At 48.8% G+C, this 18,668-nt stretch overlaps 1 protein-coding gene across 4 annotated transcripts in view; it reads right to left on the reverse strand.

The window, feature by feature from the left end:
* HEG1 (heart development protein with EGF like domains 1) overlaps positions 1–12,979 on the reverse strand; it is a 46,019-nt gene extending 33,040 nt beyond the window's left edge. For 2 of the 4 annotated variants that reach the window (XM_033064358.2, XM_033064359.2), the window contains exon 1: positions 12,560–12,979. In XM_033064358.2, coding sequence (XP_032920249.1) covers positions 12,560–12,743 — 184 coding nt within the window. In that variant the 5' untranslated portion in view covers positions 12,744–12,979. The remainder of the gene's footprint in view (positions 1–12,559) is intronic. The other 2 variants (XM_033064357.2, XM_033064356.2) reach the window with 1 other exon arrangement.
* Positions 12,980–18,668: the final 5,689 nt, after the last annotated feature.

The raw sequence follows: 18,668 nt of genomic DNA on the forward strand, positions 1-18,668 counted from the left end.
TTTCATAAACTTTTGTTTTTAAACAGCTTTTAGCAACTGAAATAAAAAAAAAAAAAAAAAAAAAAAAAAAGAGAGAGAAAAAAAGTCCTGGTTTATCACCAAGTCTTTGAAAAAAACATTTATATAAAATCCCACTTCCAACTAGGATAAGCCATGACTTACCATATTGCTAAAAAACCCATAACTGGAGCTGAGGGGCTGCAGTAAAATCTCAATCCATCCAATGGAGATTGAACCTCCCCAGGCCCCATGTCCTGACAGCCTTTCTTGAGCAGAAAGCCAAACTCAGTCGCATTTTCTTGCTTGACAGTTTGTTTATATTCTGCCCTAGAAGCATCCCTCCAGTGTTAATGTGGGAAAAGCCCCCGCAGGCCCAGGGCAGAGTGAAGGCAGCACCAGCTGACAGGTCCCAGAAGCACTTACCAAAGGGATTTCTTTCTTACTGTTTTTAGTAAACATCAATAAAACTAAGCCAAAATAAATCTAACTGCACAGCTCTCTGAGCTCTCACACCTCCTCTCCATCCCCTCTCCCTCAACCCTGCGATGCTGAAATGTCCCCAGCTACCCTGCCTGCACCATAGATCCCAAATGCTAAATCCCAGCATCAGCAAATTCCCGTCTAAAACCCCCCAGGCTTTTCTATAATGTCCTGCAGAAAATATCACCCCTGCATCACTTCTAGAGTTTTTTAAGTCCCTTGGAAGCTTTTCTAGCTGGGAAGGCAATGTTGCCCTCACCAGCACTCATGAGGCCAGAGCAAAAGCCACATGGGGACCCAGCCTGGTGTCATTTTAACTTCTCCTCCCATCCGAGGGCAGTGCTGCTGGAGACTATCAGACGGCTTGGGGAGGAAGTCTCCTGGCAGGACTCCACCAAAGTGGAGTTGCTAGGTCACTGGAACAATAAAAAGGCAAGAAAAAACATCCTGGCTGCAAAAAAGATGGGGGGGGGGGGGGCGGGGGGGAAGAGAAAAATCCATGGTGGTGTGTGCAGTGCTGGTGAAATGGAAAGAAACAGGCAGGTGAGGCTGGAGGGAGCAGGACCATGCTGCTGTCAGCTTCTGCAAGCACACAGCTTCCTTTCCAACAGGGCTCTTTCTCCAGACCTCTCACACAAATAGTTCCAGAAATCTGGAATTTGTCTGCGAGGTTTGCAGCTTGTGAAAATCTCACAGGGGTCAGTATTTCCAGGGCAGCAAGTTCACTGCTGTTAGGACAGATCCATTGCACTTTGCCTGTCAGCCAGGCATCACAACCCACCGGATCCTTTCACCCCCAGCAGCTGCCCACACTCATTTAAACTGGCAATATAAGAACCCTGCCCCAAGCAGGGCTGTCTTTTGGTGATAAGGGCTGAGCATCTCTGCAAGGGGCTGAGCACTGCACTGACCTGGGGCTTGGATTCCCCTGTAAGGAAAGGTGCTAGAGGCTTAGAACCTGCAGGATGAAGTTTTGCTGTCTGAAAAGTCTAATTTCTGGGCCAGAAGGGAGCATTAGCTCATTCTCTGTGACCTCATGATAACCAAAGCCATTCCATGTAGCTTATTTACTCCCAGTATAAATTCAGTGACTTATATTTGACTTAAACAGATCTTGCAGGGGGAAAACACAGCCAAATTATTGGTCTTTGTGATTACCTGGGTTTTTACTCAAAACCACAAGGACTATGGGCTGAAGCACAGATTTTTCTGCACAAAACCTCAATGCCTATCAGAGTGATGCCAGGCAGTACAAAGCAGATGTGTGGCAAAAGACATCTGCCCCAGGGGCTGAGGATTCAGTCCTTTGAAGACCCAGGTGAAAGCAAGATTGTATTTTCACATCCCACTCTGGAAAATAAAACACAAGTCCTTGCTCCAAAGTGGTCTGAGCCCAGGAGCTGCTTCCCACACCCAGGAAGGGACAATAAATACTGGGAAGATGGAGGAAGGAGTAGGAGAAGGGTGCTGCAATGCTGAGAGGTGACGCTGGGAGCTGCCAGGAGCCAAGCCACGCTGCTCACTGGTGCAGGTGGGCTTTGGTCCAGGTGTCTTCGCCAGAGCCTCACTCCAGCAATGTGCTGAAGAGGAGCTCCCTAGGGAACTATTCCCTATGCTTAACATTAAGCACATGCCAAAGAGCTTTTTGCTGGCTGGCAGTCACACCAGGGATGACGACCAGCCTGGGAACTGAGCAACTTCTCAGGCATTGTGGGGATGAGAAGGATAAGGAGCCCTCTTGGATTCAAGAAAATCATCAGACTGCCAGTGGGAGATGCTGTTTGGTGACAAGGCTCAGTGGATCCTTCCCTCCATGTAGACCAGCAAAATGCAACCCCATCCCAGGGGAAAACTGAAAGCAGCCCAAGCCTGGCACCCAGCTGAAGGTAGGATGCAGGGCACGATGTCATGGCAGCAGGAACCATGGATGCTCTCGTGGCTCCTACCCTTCAGCAAGGGGAGCGAGACTTGTGAAGGGATGGAGAAAAAGGCAAACAGGCAAAAAAATAAATCAGCTTAAAGAGAAATTAATGCCAGAAGAAATAAGGGCCCCCACGTCCCTTCCCCCATCTGCTGCGAAAGGATGATGATCTAAATCGCATTTCCTAGATGACACCGTGCCGATCTGCCGCCGGAAGCAGTGGTGGCAGCTCAGGATGGCGCCGGACCTCCTTCTTCCAGGGGATGAGCCAGGTCTTTCCCCCCTGGCACTGCAGACCTGCCAGCACAGACAAGCAGAGGAGCAGCCCTGCCTGGGGACAGCTGGAACAGAGGTCCTGCCCGACACCCAGCACCGTTGTGCTGCTGCCTCTGCAGCCACACGCTTCCTTTCTGAGAACGGGGGAAGGGATTCACCACTTCCAGGGCCTTTCTGCACATGTTTCAGGGAGGTTATAAAACAGACACCTTCTGTCAGATGTGGCCAGCAGTGGGAATGGGTGCTGGAGAAGGGCAGGACGGGGCTGTCACCTTCTGAGCTGTCACTGGAGGCTCAGAGGGAGTCATGGTTGGGTCACATCCTACCTCGATGCTTATGGGCATGGTGGGGTGAGCAAGGCAGCACAGAGGACTGAGAGGACAGAAATCTGTGCCCAAAACCCACCTGCCCACACAGAGACACAGATTACAGCCACCACACATCAACTGCCTTGGCGCATCTGTGAGCACAACTTCAGTCTTAACCCAGCTGTGACAGTTTACCCAACACCCTCCATCTCCAGGTGTACCAGCACTCTGCAGGACAGGATTATGGGGATCTCTGACTGCATGCTGGGGTCTGTCCTCAGAGGCCACAAAATCACTGTTACTCCCATTCCCCAATTTAAAACCCTCCTGGTTCAGTTAGTTTTCTTGATGCATCATATTTGCTACCTGTTCCTAAGAAGAGACCATCTTCATGATTTTCTGCATTCTCTGATTATGTTTCCCTCCTAAAAAACATCCTTTCAAAGGGCCTTTATCTGCAGGGTTGGCTGACGGTCTAATACTGCATCCCCATTCTGCATTTGCTGAAAGAGCTGATAATGTCCTAAAAAGAATTAACATTTAGATGTTAGTCCTGTAACCAAATCTGAATCAAACAATGATGACTGTTCAAATGTCTAAAACTACTCAGGGGTATTTTCATTTAAGCCCTACCAAGCTTGTACCAGGGGTGAGGAGGTTTCTAAAGATGCCTTTGTGAGCACCAGCCACTGAAACCCTTCTCCTTGTCCCTCCAGACACAGATACAATTATACCCAGCTCCAGCACAAAGATAAAGGCTGAATTACAAGAGCAGCATTATGCTCCACAATCAGAGTCCTTGATTCCAATTGACAAGGAACTCAAATCATGCGCAGTTGGTCTGCGGATGCTTCCATCCTGGAAATCATTCCCATCACAGGATAGAAACAGGTTCAATAGACAGGGTTACCTTTCGTGTTTCCTCCCATAATTGCTAAATTACCTTGTCAGTTTGTGAGATCTTGCAAGTAATGCAGGGTCAAACCTGGCCAACACTTGTCTGGGATATTTCTTTGCAGAAGGTTCAATTACCAGCTGCTATGGTTTCCCTGATAAGAAAGTGTTTTCTTACCTATAGTGGCATGGATGTAGCAGGACAGTTATTCAGAGTCGCAGTGAAACAGCTCTTCATTTTGAAAAAGTGGCATATTTATCTGCCATTCTGGGTGAGACACATTGAGATCCCTTGGGAAATGTCTTGGGATCCCTTACACACCTACATTTTGCTTTTACAGAGCACTCGAAACCAAAGCCAAACGAAAAACCCCTCAAATATCCAAACTCCTACATCAACCCCCAATTTATTCAGACTCCAGAAAGTGCTGTCCTCCCCCAAAACAGACCCTGACACTCTGGGTGGGTGGGCAGCAGTACCCCCTGCTAGGCTATCAGAGAAGGTATCTTTTGGAAAATACATTGAAGCCAAACTCGGAGTGATTCATCCCAGTTTCAGCAAAGTTCACCAGAGCATGACGTTTCACATCAGTCCTCAGGGTTTAAGAGATTTTCCACAAGAGGAAGGGTGTTAACACCAGCATCCTAACAAGCAGTGACGTGAATAATTGTGCTCCATAGATCTAAATTCCTCTTGTCACTCCAGATGCAGAAGTGCCTTTTAGCATGATCTTCAAGGAAAAAGAGAGCCCTCCTTTGCTACCAGTAACCAAAGAAGCCTCTCCATCAGAGCAAAATGCCTGCACAGGGTTTCTTTAACGTTCTGGAGTTCTCACAGGAATCAAAGGGTGGTTCTGGTAGCAGAGATTACCACAGTGTCTGCCTGGTTATAGAGGCAAGAGGTCAGACTGATCCTGTAACAGCCTTCAAAACCTCTGCCATCACAGCGTGCTGAAAAATGCTGAGAAAAACGCCCTAAATGTGTGTGTGCAACTCGATGTCTTCTGGGAAATGCAGCCTGGGCTGTACCCCTGGGACGACAGCTAACCCTGCTGACTTAACCCTTTGTGCACAGTTTGCATGTCTTTCTATCAAGCCATTTAAAATTCCTCCTCACTCCTTTCCCACTGACTTCATCTCAGAGTTAAAAAGAAAAGGTTATTTTCTCCCAAACTTCAGTGGCAAGAGCCTTGTTGCCACCAAACCACTGTGTAAAAGGTCCCTCAAACATCTCCACGTTTGCCTTGGCAATAGAACTGCAAAGGTCATGGCACTTCCAGAGGACTTTTTCCAAGCACCAAATTGGAAGCCCAAGAGATTTGAACTGCAAGGCAAGGGGAAGGACCTGCAGCATTTGGTCACAGTGCAAATGACATGATCACCCTCAGCCAGACCACAGTCAGAATGCTGCAGAAACTGTTTTAAAAGTCCTCCCAGCTTCATGGCCATGCAAAGAGTGAAAAGGCAGATGGAGCTTGTTTTTCCCAGTGGAAAGTCAATCCACCAAGGTCAAGGTGCCTGCACAAGGTATTCGGACAGCTGGACAGACAGCAACTGGGTTTGCCCTCGGCATTCCTGCCGTGTTACCCTGCACATCTCTGGGCTTCCTCTCTTCTCCTAGCAAAACAGGACAGTGCAGAGGGTTGCACTTCTCCTGCAGATGCAGTGGCAGAGCCCTGCCAAGCAGGGCAGAAACAACCTTTCTGTCAGGACACAAAAGCTTCTGGAGACCAGCTTTGAGCTGGTGGTATTTTTAAATACACCAAACCCAGGCTTATTCTGTGACTCCTAGCTTTTCAGCTAATGTTTTCCAGGCTTTGTCATCTACCATCTCAACAGCAAGACATCTTTTTCTACCCCCTAAGTGATTCTCCTGTAATGACAACTCCAGGAGTTGGGGTTTTAAGGAAAGACAGCCAGATCTTCGAAGGCTCTTGACACAGATCCTGACTTTTGGCAGCAGTGCTCCCTCGCCCACAGCTGAGATGCTGACTGCAGCTTGGGAGATGCTTAAGTAACCAACTGCAAACCTATTTATCAAATGACTCCAAGTCAAGGGCATGGCAGATGCAAAAGCAGATATAACCCTCCTCAACAGCCCTGCCTGCACAGAGGACAGGCTCCTGGAAATAGCTCCATCCAAAGCCACAGACAGAGGGACGGGGGCAGAAACAGTTTGTAGATTATTACACCCTGGTTTTGCATTTCAGGCACTTTTAAAATAATATTTTTATATCTCATGTATTTCATGCTGGTTTCTGATGGGTTGAAGCTCCTGAGATAGCTTTGTTTGTTCTCATACATCTAAATAAATTAGCCTGGAATGCAGAGACCTCCAAGACAGCAGGTTCCTACAGGTTTTGTGAAGACCAGCACTTCAGTAGAGAAGGTTCCAGTGAGTGTCCAGCTTGGGGAGCTGCTGCACCCAGACCAAGGGTGATCCCCATGGCTTGGTCCATGCCCTGGTGCCCATGCTCTGGCACCTGTCCACACTCAGCACCCACAGAGTCCAAGGTAAGTCACAGCATGCACTAATGCCACCCACCCTGTGGCAAACAGAAGAGAACAAACCACAGGTATTACAGAGCAACTTCCTCAAATGTCTCTCTCTTCCATGGGCTTGCCCATATACTGACAGCTCTAAAAATGAGCCTCTTTCTCCCCGGTTTTATACAGCCAGGCTTTTGATCCCAGTGAGTGGAAACCTTGCATCATTTTACCTTCCTCCAGCTGATCCCTGTGCTCATCCTGGCTCTGCCTGCCCTTTCTCCAAGTCTTCATGACCATGGGTGCCCATCACCCTCTCCAGCACCCAGATGAGACAAAAAAACAAATTAATGGCAAATAAGGGATGTAACCCAAGGTCCAAAAACCTGTATTCTATACCTCACAGTATTCAGATCCTGCAAGAGGTCCTCATTTCTATAGAAACTGGTTCCTATCCCCTTTTCCCCCTTTCATCTCCAGAGCACTTCAGTAAACCAGGTCTGACAGCAGCATTACTACAGCACGGGCAACAGCTACATTAACAGCTTGGAGGAGCTGAAGTTTACAGAGCTTCCTTTACTCAAGGGAGCTGCATTTTTCTAAGATTATATTATTACTTGGGCTGGTCGCTCAGTAATGCAACATCATTTCCCTTTTGGGTGGGAAAATTCTCTCCTTGTCCTCAGATGTGAATGATTTCAGCCTGAAAGGATGAACGCGGACTCTACATGAACTGTGCCCCTTGCTGAAGCAGCAGGATGTTATATATATATATAACAGCTGGGCATTAAAAAATATATGGTGATGGGTGCACACACATCAGCTACATGTATGCAGAAATGGTGAGAGAGAAGAGTGCCAGATGTGACAAAACCATTTTCTCCTGAGACGTACCCACAGATTTCATTCTTGTAGACCTCTTGCATCTCCTCTGGATGAATATCCCAGGAAATGAGCCTCTCATGTTTACAGAAACAGCAAATTACAATGCAAATGTTGCAAAAACTGCTCAAAGAAATAAAAATTTGAATTTGTAATCAGGTCTGCTGCCACTGAAAATTGGATTCTGCCTTGTGTGTTCAGCCATTCAGGAAAGAGAAAAAATCTATTGTATGACCTACATCTTCAATTGAATGTAAATAACAGGGCCCGTGGTTGGGGTATTCAGGCCTCGTGACGAGCTTGGTCACAAGCTACAGGCTATGGATCTTGTATTGAGCATTTTCAAGGGAATATTCTGAACTACCAACCTTTGATTTGCTTGGAGCACCTTCTGACACTCCATGGCCCCAGTGCTGCTTTGCACCATTTCAACAGCAGATACCAGAGCAGGTGCCAGGATCTGGCCCTGCCTCTTTCAGAGGAGCCCTGTGCTCATCTAAGAGGATCAGCCCAGCTTTCAGCAGTGCTGTTTGTCTGCCTAGAAATACCCTGACACCCCCAGAGCCTCCTCACCCCTCCATACCAGAGAAACTCACTTGAAACAATGTGAGGAAGGAAAGCCAGAATCCAGAGGGTTTGCACTGGCTATCTACAATCTGTCCAGCTCCAGACCATTTCTCTGGGGTATTCCAGGGGTTGCAGCCCTGCCTGGAGCACCCTGGCTGGCTGGAATGGCACAGACAGAGGCATGAAGACCCTGTGCTGCAAAAAGGCAGCTAGACCTTGCTACTCTGCAGCTATCCTTATTTTGGAAATGGCACACATCTCCCATGGATGGTGAACCCACAGCACCACCCAGGACGTCCCTCCAGCAGCAGCTCCAGAGGAGCTGAGGACGTTGGTGGTGCCTTAATCTCCACACCACAGCACTGAAACTATCGCTGCACTGACAGGTTTTATTGGTTTGATTAGCTTGTTAAGTGAAACAGTTCTGTATTCTGTTTGGGTTATTTTATTAGCATGGATGAATGCTACATTAAAACCAACACAACCAGACTGATGCTACAAAGTTTCATATTTTACATTTTAAGTGAACAGCTAAGGTCAGCAGCATGCCTTCATCTTCACTACGACCACCAAGACTAACAACCTTTCTAACCTGGCATCATAACCCCCTAAATGAGCAAAATCCTCTGCCACCTCCAAGAGATGTGGTGGGGATGGAGCTGTCAGTCTCAACAGCTCTGAGATGCTCCCTGCAGATGAGCAGGATGGGGAGAATGGAGGGAGGATGGAGCACACACAAGAGCTTGAGAGCTCAGCCACGGAGAGTTTCTGACTGGCAGCCCAAAAATTGGTATCTGTAAGAGCAGGAGAAGAAAACAAGTTGTCCCAGGAATTCCACGCTCCTCTAAACAGATCAGTGTCTGTAACTTCTGATACAGAAAAGAATATTTGCTAAGGAATGCATCCATGCACCAGCAAGGCTGGCCCCAGCCCCTGCAAACACAGCAGTAACAGCCCATGTCCCTCATCCCCCCAGCCACAGAAAAACATCAAGCAAATTAAATTATCCCTCTGAAGTGGTGCTGGCTGCTGGAGCCATCATGCTGCTGACACCTGCTGAATGGGCACAGGCTGGCACTGGTGGTTTGGTACTGGGAAATCAGACTTTGTGGAGAGCCCAGAAATGGGCTCCAGCTACAGCAGCTCTCGCCTTACCCACTGCCCTGCTCACATCTCGGCAGTGCCAATCAATGCACATCACTGTGTGCTCCCTGCCAGCCAGGTCACACAATTACCTCTCAGGCTGTACTCATTTAGCACTTAAATATCACATAAAGTGCTTCCACAGATTGATGTGAACCCAGCTGTGCAGTGGACAACCCCTGCTACCTTCCAGGGCTTGAGAAGGGCAGGAAAGCTGATCTCCAGTCTTCCTCCTTTTCTGAAATGCTTTTCTTTCTCTTTTTTGCTTTAAATTATGTACCCCAAAGGAGCAGAGCTAAATCCATACAACCCCAGGGAGTTCATATTCACAGCACACCAACCAAATCCACTTAGAGCTCACAGAGGAACAGCAAAGATGCCCATGACAGGAAAACTCTGCAGCCTTTTGATAGCGATGCAGAGACACAGGCGGCAATCCTTCCTTGTCCCTGCACCACTGGGGGAGGAAGCATCCTTCCTGCACCACCCACAGTCACCTGAAATTGCATCAAAGCTGGAGAGCAGCACCTTACATCTCTCTGCATCCATGTGGCTGCAGGGAGAGCTGGGTTTCTACTCCCAGGAGCCACAAAATACATCCTGCAAAACATGAGGCAGGTTTGGGAGTAGCACCACACCTTTGTGAGAACAAACATCCTCAGTATCTTCTTCCCTCTCTGCTAACTTGCTTCTTCCTCACACAGAACGTTTCAGACAGAAAGTTAAAAATATACATAAATAAATACAGACTGTTTATCCCTTCTAAGAGTTTTGGAAAGTTTCTCCCAGCAACCAGCCTAAATCTCTGCTGTGACTAAAGCTGGTCCTTCTCAGGTGATTTCACACCTCATTGCCAGGGCTCCCATCAGGGAAGCCAAATAGAAAGGTGGCACCTGCCATGGGAGAGAGGGAGCAGGGACAGAAGGACAGACACAGATGGCAGAAAAGCAAATCAGCGTCTCAGGGAAAGCCCATTGCCAGCGGCTCCATGCTGCGCTGGGCACCGTGGCAGAGCACCTGTGTGGGTAGAAGCAGCAGGAAAAGGGACACGGCAGGAACAGGGAGACCCCAGCCACAGTGACTTTGTCAGAGGCTCAGTGTTACCTCTGCTGTCCCTGTGGTGTCACTGGAATTATTCCCATTTCACAGATGGGAAACCTGAAATACCAAGACTGCAGAAGGAGCTTGTAACCAAACCCTGAGCTGATGCAGGCGGGTGGGACACAGCGCCCTTCAGCTCACTCCGTGCCCCGTGAAGCAGCTGCCAGAAGAGATTTCATGGAGGGATTTGATAATGTTTAACTTTACTGTCACCAGCTTTCTTGCTCCCTACTTCACCTGTTTTTTTCTTTCCTGTATTACTCTCCTTGGGTTCAGACAGTATTTTAAAGACAGGCTAAAGCCATCTGTCATCCCTCCAGCAGACAATCCCACAGAGGGTCTGGCAGGAAGGGTGGCAGATGCAGGCTGAGGCACAAGCCGGCCAGGAAGGCAGTGAGGGCAGCCCTGCTCCCTTGCCCCACGATTTGTGAGAGACTCAAAAGCCCCATTTCTACACCACCGCCTCACCATCTGCTCACTAAGCCCTGCCTGAGAAAGGGCTTTTGCCGCCCAGCTCAGGCTGTTGCGAAGGGAGATGTAATCTCCATTTCCTGGTACTGCCAGGGTGATGGGTTCACAAGAAATGCTCCCCCTGCTTCAAGTAAGTGTTTTCAAAGGTGGGAAACGCCTCCGAGGGGTAGGAGCAGTGCTGACACAAAAAGGGATTGCTCAGGAGTCTACAACTCAACCTGAGAGTGATTCAGGAGATTCCCCCAGCCTGCTCCCACAGCAGCAGACAATTCCCTTGACTGACAGGCATAGAGCTGGAGCTAACAGCGAGTGAATCGCAGCTGTCAGGACCCAGCGTAATTCATGATGCCGTTTGCTGGGGAGCGAGCTGCTGCTGGGCTGTTTATCACTCCTCCACGAGGCATCCCCTGCTCCTTCTGGCTGGGGCTGACATAATTCACAAGCACCTGTAGCTGCTGAGCACTGCCTGTACAGAGCAAAGCCTTCACTGCTGAGCTGGGCAGCCAGGCACTGCTGGCCTGACAAATGGCTTTTCCAGCATGCGGACAGATAGTTCAAGCTTTTCAGACTCCTAACAAAGGAAATGCATTCCTCTACTGACTCTCAGGAGTCATCAAGGTCACAGGAAAAGATGCCAGACCGAAAGCTGAGATGAAATTAAATATTTTTTTCATCCACTGAGGAATTTGCACAGCTTTCATCAAATAATAGGTGAGCAGTTCACTGGCAAATTGCAGATTTTATCTTCACAAGGTTGGTAGCAGGTAAGGCAGCGTTATTCTCTCCCACTTTGGAGGGCAAACCAATACTTGGAGTGGCACAAAGAAGTAGCTGAGCTGGGAACAGACCCAAATCTCCTTCATTTCCATGCAGTATCCTAGTCACAAAGCTGCTCTCACAGGCACTGCTAGTTAGGAGCTTTCTAATCCACTGCAGGCTACATTCCAGCTGATATCCCCAGCTATACATTTGGTCTAGTGTGGATAAGTCCTACAAAGGCCTTGGGTTTGTGAAGAAAACTGTTATAAATGTGCTTTTGTGACATTTCCTGAAATTTTACAGATCCACGCAACTAAACTTAACCCCAAGTTCCAAAGCACTATATTCTCTCCACATCAGAAATTAAAAGAAAAATTTTGTCAGTCCAGCTCAGGCAAGCAGTGAATCCTAAAACCCACTTAAAACCTACGCAGGATTAATTTGACATATTGGATTCCTTATAGCACCTGCAAACACCCAGTGCTTTCCAAACTCATTGAGAATTAGTCATCCTTAGAGCTATGTGCCTTCTTTGGTGAGTAAGTGAGCCAGTTTACTGAATGACACTTGAAACGTCCCTGCTTGCTCTGGGAAAAATAAGGTTTATCCTGTGCTGAAACCAAATTCAGCACAATCTGTACAGCACAAAGGTAGGCATTGCTCGTGGTAGTAGCACTGTAGATGTGGCATGCAAGGAAAAATGTGACTATACACGGCTAATCTGACAGTCTGTAGGCAACATTGAGAGAGAGGGAATTTACAGAGAGCTGATATCATCTGTCCCCACACCTGAGAGGGTCAGTACCTAAGGTGAGATGAGAGCATTTCTGGAGGCAACCCACACCCTGAAGACCACCTACAGGAGCTCCCAGTTTCCCACCTGGGTGGGTACACACGTGTGGACAGTACTCCTGGTGCCCCCCAAAACCTTTCTGGAGTTTCTGTGAAGTTTCCACCTCTCGCTTTCCAGGCAGCCCACACAGCTACAACGTGTTTTCACTTTCCCACCCACCATTCCCATCCCAAACCTTCACCCACTGAAGCTGCCTGCAGCAGCACGGTGAGCCGGGCAAGGTTAAAAAGGGAAATGAACTGGGAGGGAGTGTTACACTTCTGAGCTGAATCAGCTCTCGGTGATGTCGGGATGCTCAGCATGTCGCGATGCCGCGGGGTCCCACGCCACCAGAGACCGCACGGTGCGGAGCCCCCGCCGCCCCACGGGACGAAATCCCGTCCGTGCCCTTGTCCCATCCCCACGGAGGGCACTCACCCGGGCTGCCGGCGGGTCCCGCGGCGGGAGGCGAGGCAGGGCGGCCGAGACGGCTCCGGGACGGAGGAGGAGGAGGGGGAGGTGGAGGCAGACGCCGCGGGGAAGCGAGGGGCAGCGAGCCGGCCGGCGGGAGCGGGACCAGCCCCAAGCCCAGCAGCAGCAGCAGGGTGCAGGCTGCCGGCATGGCGCTGGGGGTGGATGGAAGGGGAGCGGGGGGGGCAGGGGGGTGGTTGTTCACATACCCGGAGCGGGGCAATGAATAACCACGTAAATAGCGATTTTTAATGAATTCCCCGTGCCCCCCCCGCGGGGCGGCGCCTTAGAAGTGCGGGGTGCCCATAGCGGAGGGGGCGAGGGGGGGCCCGGCCGGCAGCGGCAGCAGCCTGCGGCCAAGTGCCGGCGCCCGAAAGTAAAAGGGCAGGCGGCGGAGGCTCCTCCTCGAGCCTGACATCACCCAGCCGCGGCTCGGCTCGGCTCGGCATGGCCCGACTCCCCACGGCCCCCCCACCCCGGCCCGGCCCGGCCCGGCCCGGCCCCCAGCGGCCGCCCCCATCCCGCCCCCGCGGCCGTCGGGCCGCCCGATCCCTCCCCCGGCACCAGTGGGATAATAATAATAACAACAATACTAATATTAATAATACTAATATTAACAACGCTCATTTTCACTTTTGCTGTATTTTTCCTGCTGCAGCCCCCTAGACCCCCCTGCTCTCGCCGTGCCGGAGCTGCCCCGGTTCCGCGTTTAAATGCGGGCAGCGCGCAGGGTCCGCACCCGCGACGGCAGGGTCACCCCCCTCCCGCACTGAGCTTAAATTCCGTGGAAATCAAGTCCTTAATAAATAACTTCAGCTCTTTTCTTGTTTATAAAGCTGACTCCCTTTTAAACGCCAGCAGCAGCGTTTGAGCTGCGACTTCTTGCAGCGGCGAATTTCCCAGGCCGGGCTGTACGGGAGGCAAAGGATTTCCCTTCATTGTTCTGAAATTCCCCTTCACAATTTCATGCTCCCAGTTGTGGGACAGAGCACTGCGCAGAGCAGTGGGCTGGGCTTTGCCGGAGCTGCCGGCATCCCGATGCTCCTCCGGGTTTAGGGTCCCGCTGAGCTCTCCCTGTTCAGGGAACCCAAACCCATCCTGGCCAGCCTCTCCCTTCGAGTCGCTCCCGGGCCCGGTGCTTTTCCCCCGAGCTGCTTCAGAATCAGACTTAATTTCCACAAGCCAAGCAGATCCCGACCTTCCAAAGGGGAGGGTGGCTGGTGACAACTCACCACGTCCTGCAGCCTCGAGCAAACCCGGGGTCTGCTCCACAGCCCCCCCCGCCTGTTTTGCTCTTCGCCAAAAGCAGAAGTCGGCGGCTGATGCACACAAACTCTGATGTTCACAAACTCTCCTGGAAGCCCATTTCCACCCAAGAGGTGGCACTGATGAGCCCACACCAGCACGTTAATGACCTCGGCTTTACCCGGACAGGACTTGCTCTCTGCTGCTCCTGGGCTTTTCTCTCCACGTGCAGTGTTTTTTCCCTGCACCTTCCCACACCACTTCACCACGAAGCACGCTCAGAAATCCTCATTCTGGTACTTGAATAATCGTGGGTGAAAGCCCTGGGAAAGGCCACCTCTGAGGCATCCATCTATCAATCCATGCTCTAGTCTGCTCCTGACAGGTTTTGACATCTTGCTTCAAATTTGCCGAAACCCAAGGAATAAGTCCACGTCAGTTTGGGACATGAAGCACAAACCAATGGTGATTATGGTGTAAGTCATGCAAGTAAGCACCCCAGTCCTGGCAAATGGAGTGACCTGGGTGACCCAGATGCCACAGGCAGCACCAAGGTACCTGATCTACAGAGGATATTTTTAGGCTTCGTTCTGTGTCCAGCCATTTACACATGCTGTATGGAATAGCTGTGCAAAATAAAGCTTCTATCTTGATAAGGCAGAGAGACCAATACACAACTAAAGCTCAGGGAAGAGCTGTGAAGTATTTTGATACTTTGGGAGATGGCACAAACAATGCAATGCAGCAGCTCAAACACTTGGGGATATCTTTATACATGAAATACAGGACTCCACGCTACCAATTCCCAAGACAGTAAGCAATAAATAAGATTCGTTAGAAAGTTTTGTTAGTCCCTGGAAAGAAAGACTTGCCAACCAGCAAACCTGACACTTTTAGCTAGGCAATACAGGTAAGGCAGCAGGGGCACAGAAACCTCTCTGAGGCCAAAGATGCACCCTCAGGGCTGCAGGGGGAAAATAAAAGCCAAACTTTGTCAAACTTTGACATTAAATGGATGCTCTCCTGTCCACTCTCAAGCCTGAGAGCCCTAATACCAAGTCTAGATCTCACACCCTTTTCCCCTGCCTCTTCCAAGAGACTTCAGTAACATCTAAGCCACACAGCAGCTCCCCACTCTTAATGCATCCTTCCAAGCTGTAAATCCAACAAGCAGGAAGCACAGTATCAAATGCTCTTCCAAAAGGTCTCAATAAATTCTTCCTACTGTTTCACTCAACAGGCCCATCGAGGGCCGTAGCAGACACAGGCAAATGCAAAACAAACACTTCTGCAAGGACAGCCCGTGTTGTATCGAATGGCTCCGTCTCACCATTCCCTGAGGTGCCTCCACAGCACAGCCCACCATGCAGCGCCACTAGCCAGGAAAGCAGGGAAGGCTGAATTAACCCCCTCTAGGTGTGGGGGGAAGGGGTAGCTGATGTCCTCCCAAAACCTCCCATTAAATCTGCCTCACCTGCTGCGTTTCTGGACCAAACAGAGCACTGGTGACCACTGGTGACCATGAGGATCATGTGTCCGAGCACAGAGCAGCAGGAAATGCCAACCAAAGGGTCCTGTGCTGCCCTTGGATGAGCCACATCCTGGCAGGGATTAGGATAGGTGGGACATTGCAGCCTCTGAAGGCCATGGCAGTGGTGAGGCTGCTGCCTTCACCAGCCCCAGCACAGGCCCCACAGGTGTAAACCCATGTGCCTAAACCAGTACTCGCCACCAGAAAATAACCCCTCTGCTCTCTCCACCATGGTTCCACGAGCAGCACATTATTTACAAGCACCTGGAAAGGAAACACCAATATTCAGGCAGTTTCATGCTTCCCAAATACATTCCCTTCCCCCAAAGGTGTCTGATTTGCCAAGGTTTAGTGCCTGTAAATTTAAAGCTACTGTGTTTTCCTGCCATCTTATTTTTTATTCTTACCTTCAGGGTTTCATAAGGAATATCACTGCATGGAAGGAGTCAATTTATGACTGATATTTTTGAGCTCCAGTTACAACAGCCACGTGAAAACAACAGAGAAAAAGGCTCACTTGATTGTTTTTTATTCAAAAAATACTGTTTTACCCATTGGAGCTGCAGAGGGTGGTGTGGAGGGGATACCAAACCTACCACCCATGTGATGAATCTGAAACCCTCCTTGGGGGCTGGGAAAGAAGCTTCAGTGGTGGGAGAAGGAAGAGCTGCAGCAGGATGAAGGTGTGGAGCACAAGCACTCAGTGAAGGCCACCAGCCCTTGGCTTTTCCCCCTGTGGTGCTGGAGCTGTTTGTCCCCACGGCACCACCGCACGCTCTGCTGCCTCATCCTGCTGATGCTGCTTCCAGGGCAGCTCCAGGCTGGGAGCTGCTCCCCTCCCTCCTCAGGAGCACAAACTAATAGGAGATTTAAATGCATTAAATCTTGTCTGAGGAGCCAGATGGGCCAGGCAAAGCCTGATGTCAAGTAATGCCACAGCATCCTCCTGAAAGAGGCTGTGACCTCAAGCACCTCCCAAATTATGTACAAAACACATTTAGCACTTCCATCTGAAAGCAACCAACATATTCCACACACAGCAAAGGAGTTAAAAACAAACAAACAACCTCATTAACACAAGAAGCCTATAATTAAGCTATATATAAAACATGATTAATATTGATTAATTGAAACCTGCCCATGACCTTGTTTTGGGGGAGGAAAAATAGGGTGTGTTTTTATTTCACCTTGATTTCCATTTTCCAGATTGAGGGGCAAAAGATATGTGACAAAATTTGCTGCATTCTGTGCTGTTTTGGTCTGAAATCACTAAAAGCCACAAGAGCCTGTGCAGAAGAGGCATCTCTGTGGCACTTTGTGAGGATTACAGTGACCAGTCCCTTCTCTCTGGTTCCACAGGAGCCTTGCACAGCACAGCCAATGTCATGAAACTCCTGCAGCTCCCTTGAAACTCATCCCAGATCTGTCCAAAACTTGGATCAGGCTCATAAACCTCAGACAAGTTTTAAGCTGATGATGAATTAAGGTACAAAGAGAATATTTTCTCCTCCTGGAATTTGTTATTAAAAGCCCTGAGTTTCCAAAGTGGACAAATAGTTCCTGAGTAATTAATTACCTTTGCATCTCCCCTCAATGCCACAAGCCATCCATTAGTGGATACCAATCATCCAAAAGGCACTTAATACGTGACCATTTTTCTTGAAATTTTGGGAGAGGTGGTATTTTATTGATTTAGTTTAACAAGAACTGCTTGCCTAGTACCTCCATTGGAAGCAGCTTGTTCCAGACGTTTGACATTTGGAGGTCAGGATGGATACAGTTTTTGTGATCCCTCTTCATCCCTCACAGAAAAATGCACAACCTGAAATGATGTTGCATTTTGAATCCTGTCACTGGAAAAAAAAGGTTCCCTTATTTTCTGGGGGGAAAATAAATAAATCAGCCATCCAAATCTATCTGGGAAGAAGCAATTCTAAATTTCTTATTTATTTCTTTTAGGAACTTTTTCAGCCAGCTCTGGTTTGGAGCACACCCAGACATTCTGGAGCTGAGCTAAACACTTCAGAGCAGTGCTCTTAAATCTGGAAAGAAGCCCCCAGTGAAATTTAAAAGGGACACTTGGATCCTATGAAGTTACAGGTGTGCTTTTCTATCACTAACTTTCTGGGAGCACCCTTGGTTCTGTTTGCTCTTGCATAAGGACGGCAAATCCCAGGTATTGGGGGATATGAGCATAAAAATCATGTGAAAGAAGCCACAAAGAGCAGAAGGCAGAGAGGAAAGAAGCCTCTCCTGTGCCATTTGGGCTTTAAAGTGATTTATTTTTAGCCTGCAGTTTGCTGCTAGAGCCTCTCATCCGTAGCTTTTAAGGCTGTTACTGCTGAGGTCTCACCTTGTCTTAGGTTTAAGGGATGCTGTGCCAAATCTGGGTTGCAGCAAGACACCACTGCAGAACATAACCAGTGCGTTATATTCCACTTTCATACAGAGCTAACACATTCATAGCTTGTCTACAAAATCTCCTCTCTTTTATCCCTGTAATTACTGTCTCTCAAATTCACCAGGCAAGGGTAATAATTCCAATAACCTCCATTTCCCACTAACCTAAATGTTAATCCTAGGCTGGCTCCTGTGCTTCAGCAAATCTCTTCTGACTTTGCAGGTGTAAGTATGATGCTGTTTAAGAAACTCTGCCAGTCTGAATCTAAATCAGAGGCACAGGGATGAGAACAAACCGGGCACACAAGCATCATTTAATATTCTGTCACCCTTCTCTGCTGCTTCAACATTGTGGTCACAACTGTCTGCTATGAAGGAGTGACCATGGCAGGTGTGTGATGTTTTGGCCACCATACACAGCAATAACCATCCAAGGAAACTCAAGCTGATCAACAGAAGCCAAGAGAAGGGAAAAAAAAGAAAAAAGAAAAAAAAAAAAGACAAGTTTGAGCTAAGATATGGATTTAATGAGCTTGAGTGTCCCTGTGCAGACTCCTAATGGCACACAGATCCAGGTGGATGACAATTTATACCAACTGAGAAACTGTCTCTTAATGCCAATATCACAACAAAACTTCACTTTTCTTCTGCCCTTTCTTAGTCCTGACTATTTGTGCTGGAAGTTTTTTGAGGCAGAAAATTCCATTTTCTGGACCCACTTAGTGCTAAGGGATCATAAATGCAGTATGAGCTTCCAGGCAGGACTGCAAGGCAAGTAATAAAATATTTATCCTCAACCACCGTCTGTGCTTGTATGCTCTGCTAAGGAAACCATCAAAAATAGAGCCACCAATTTACAGCTGGAGTCTTCAAAAGGAACAAAACCATGTGTCATATCCA

The sequence above is a fragment of the Catharus ustulatus genome, chromosome 7 (genome assembly GCF_009819885.2).
Source record: "Catharus ustulatus isolate bCatUst1 chromosome 7, bCatUst1.pri.v2, whole genome shotgun sequence".
Taxonomy (NCBI): domain Eukaryota; kingdom Metazoa; phylum Chordata; class Aves; order Passeriformes; family Turdidae; genus Catharus; species Catharus ustulatus.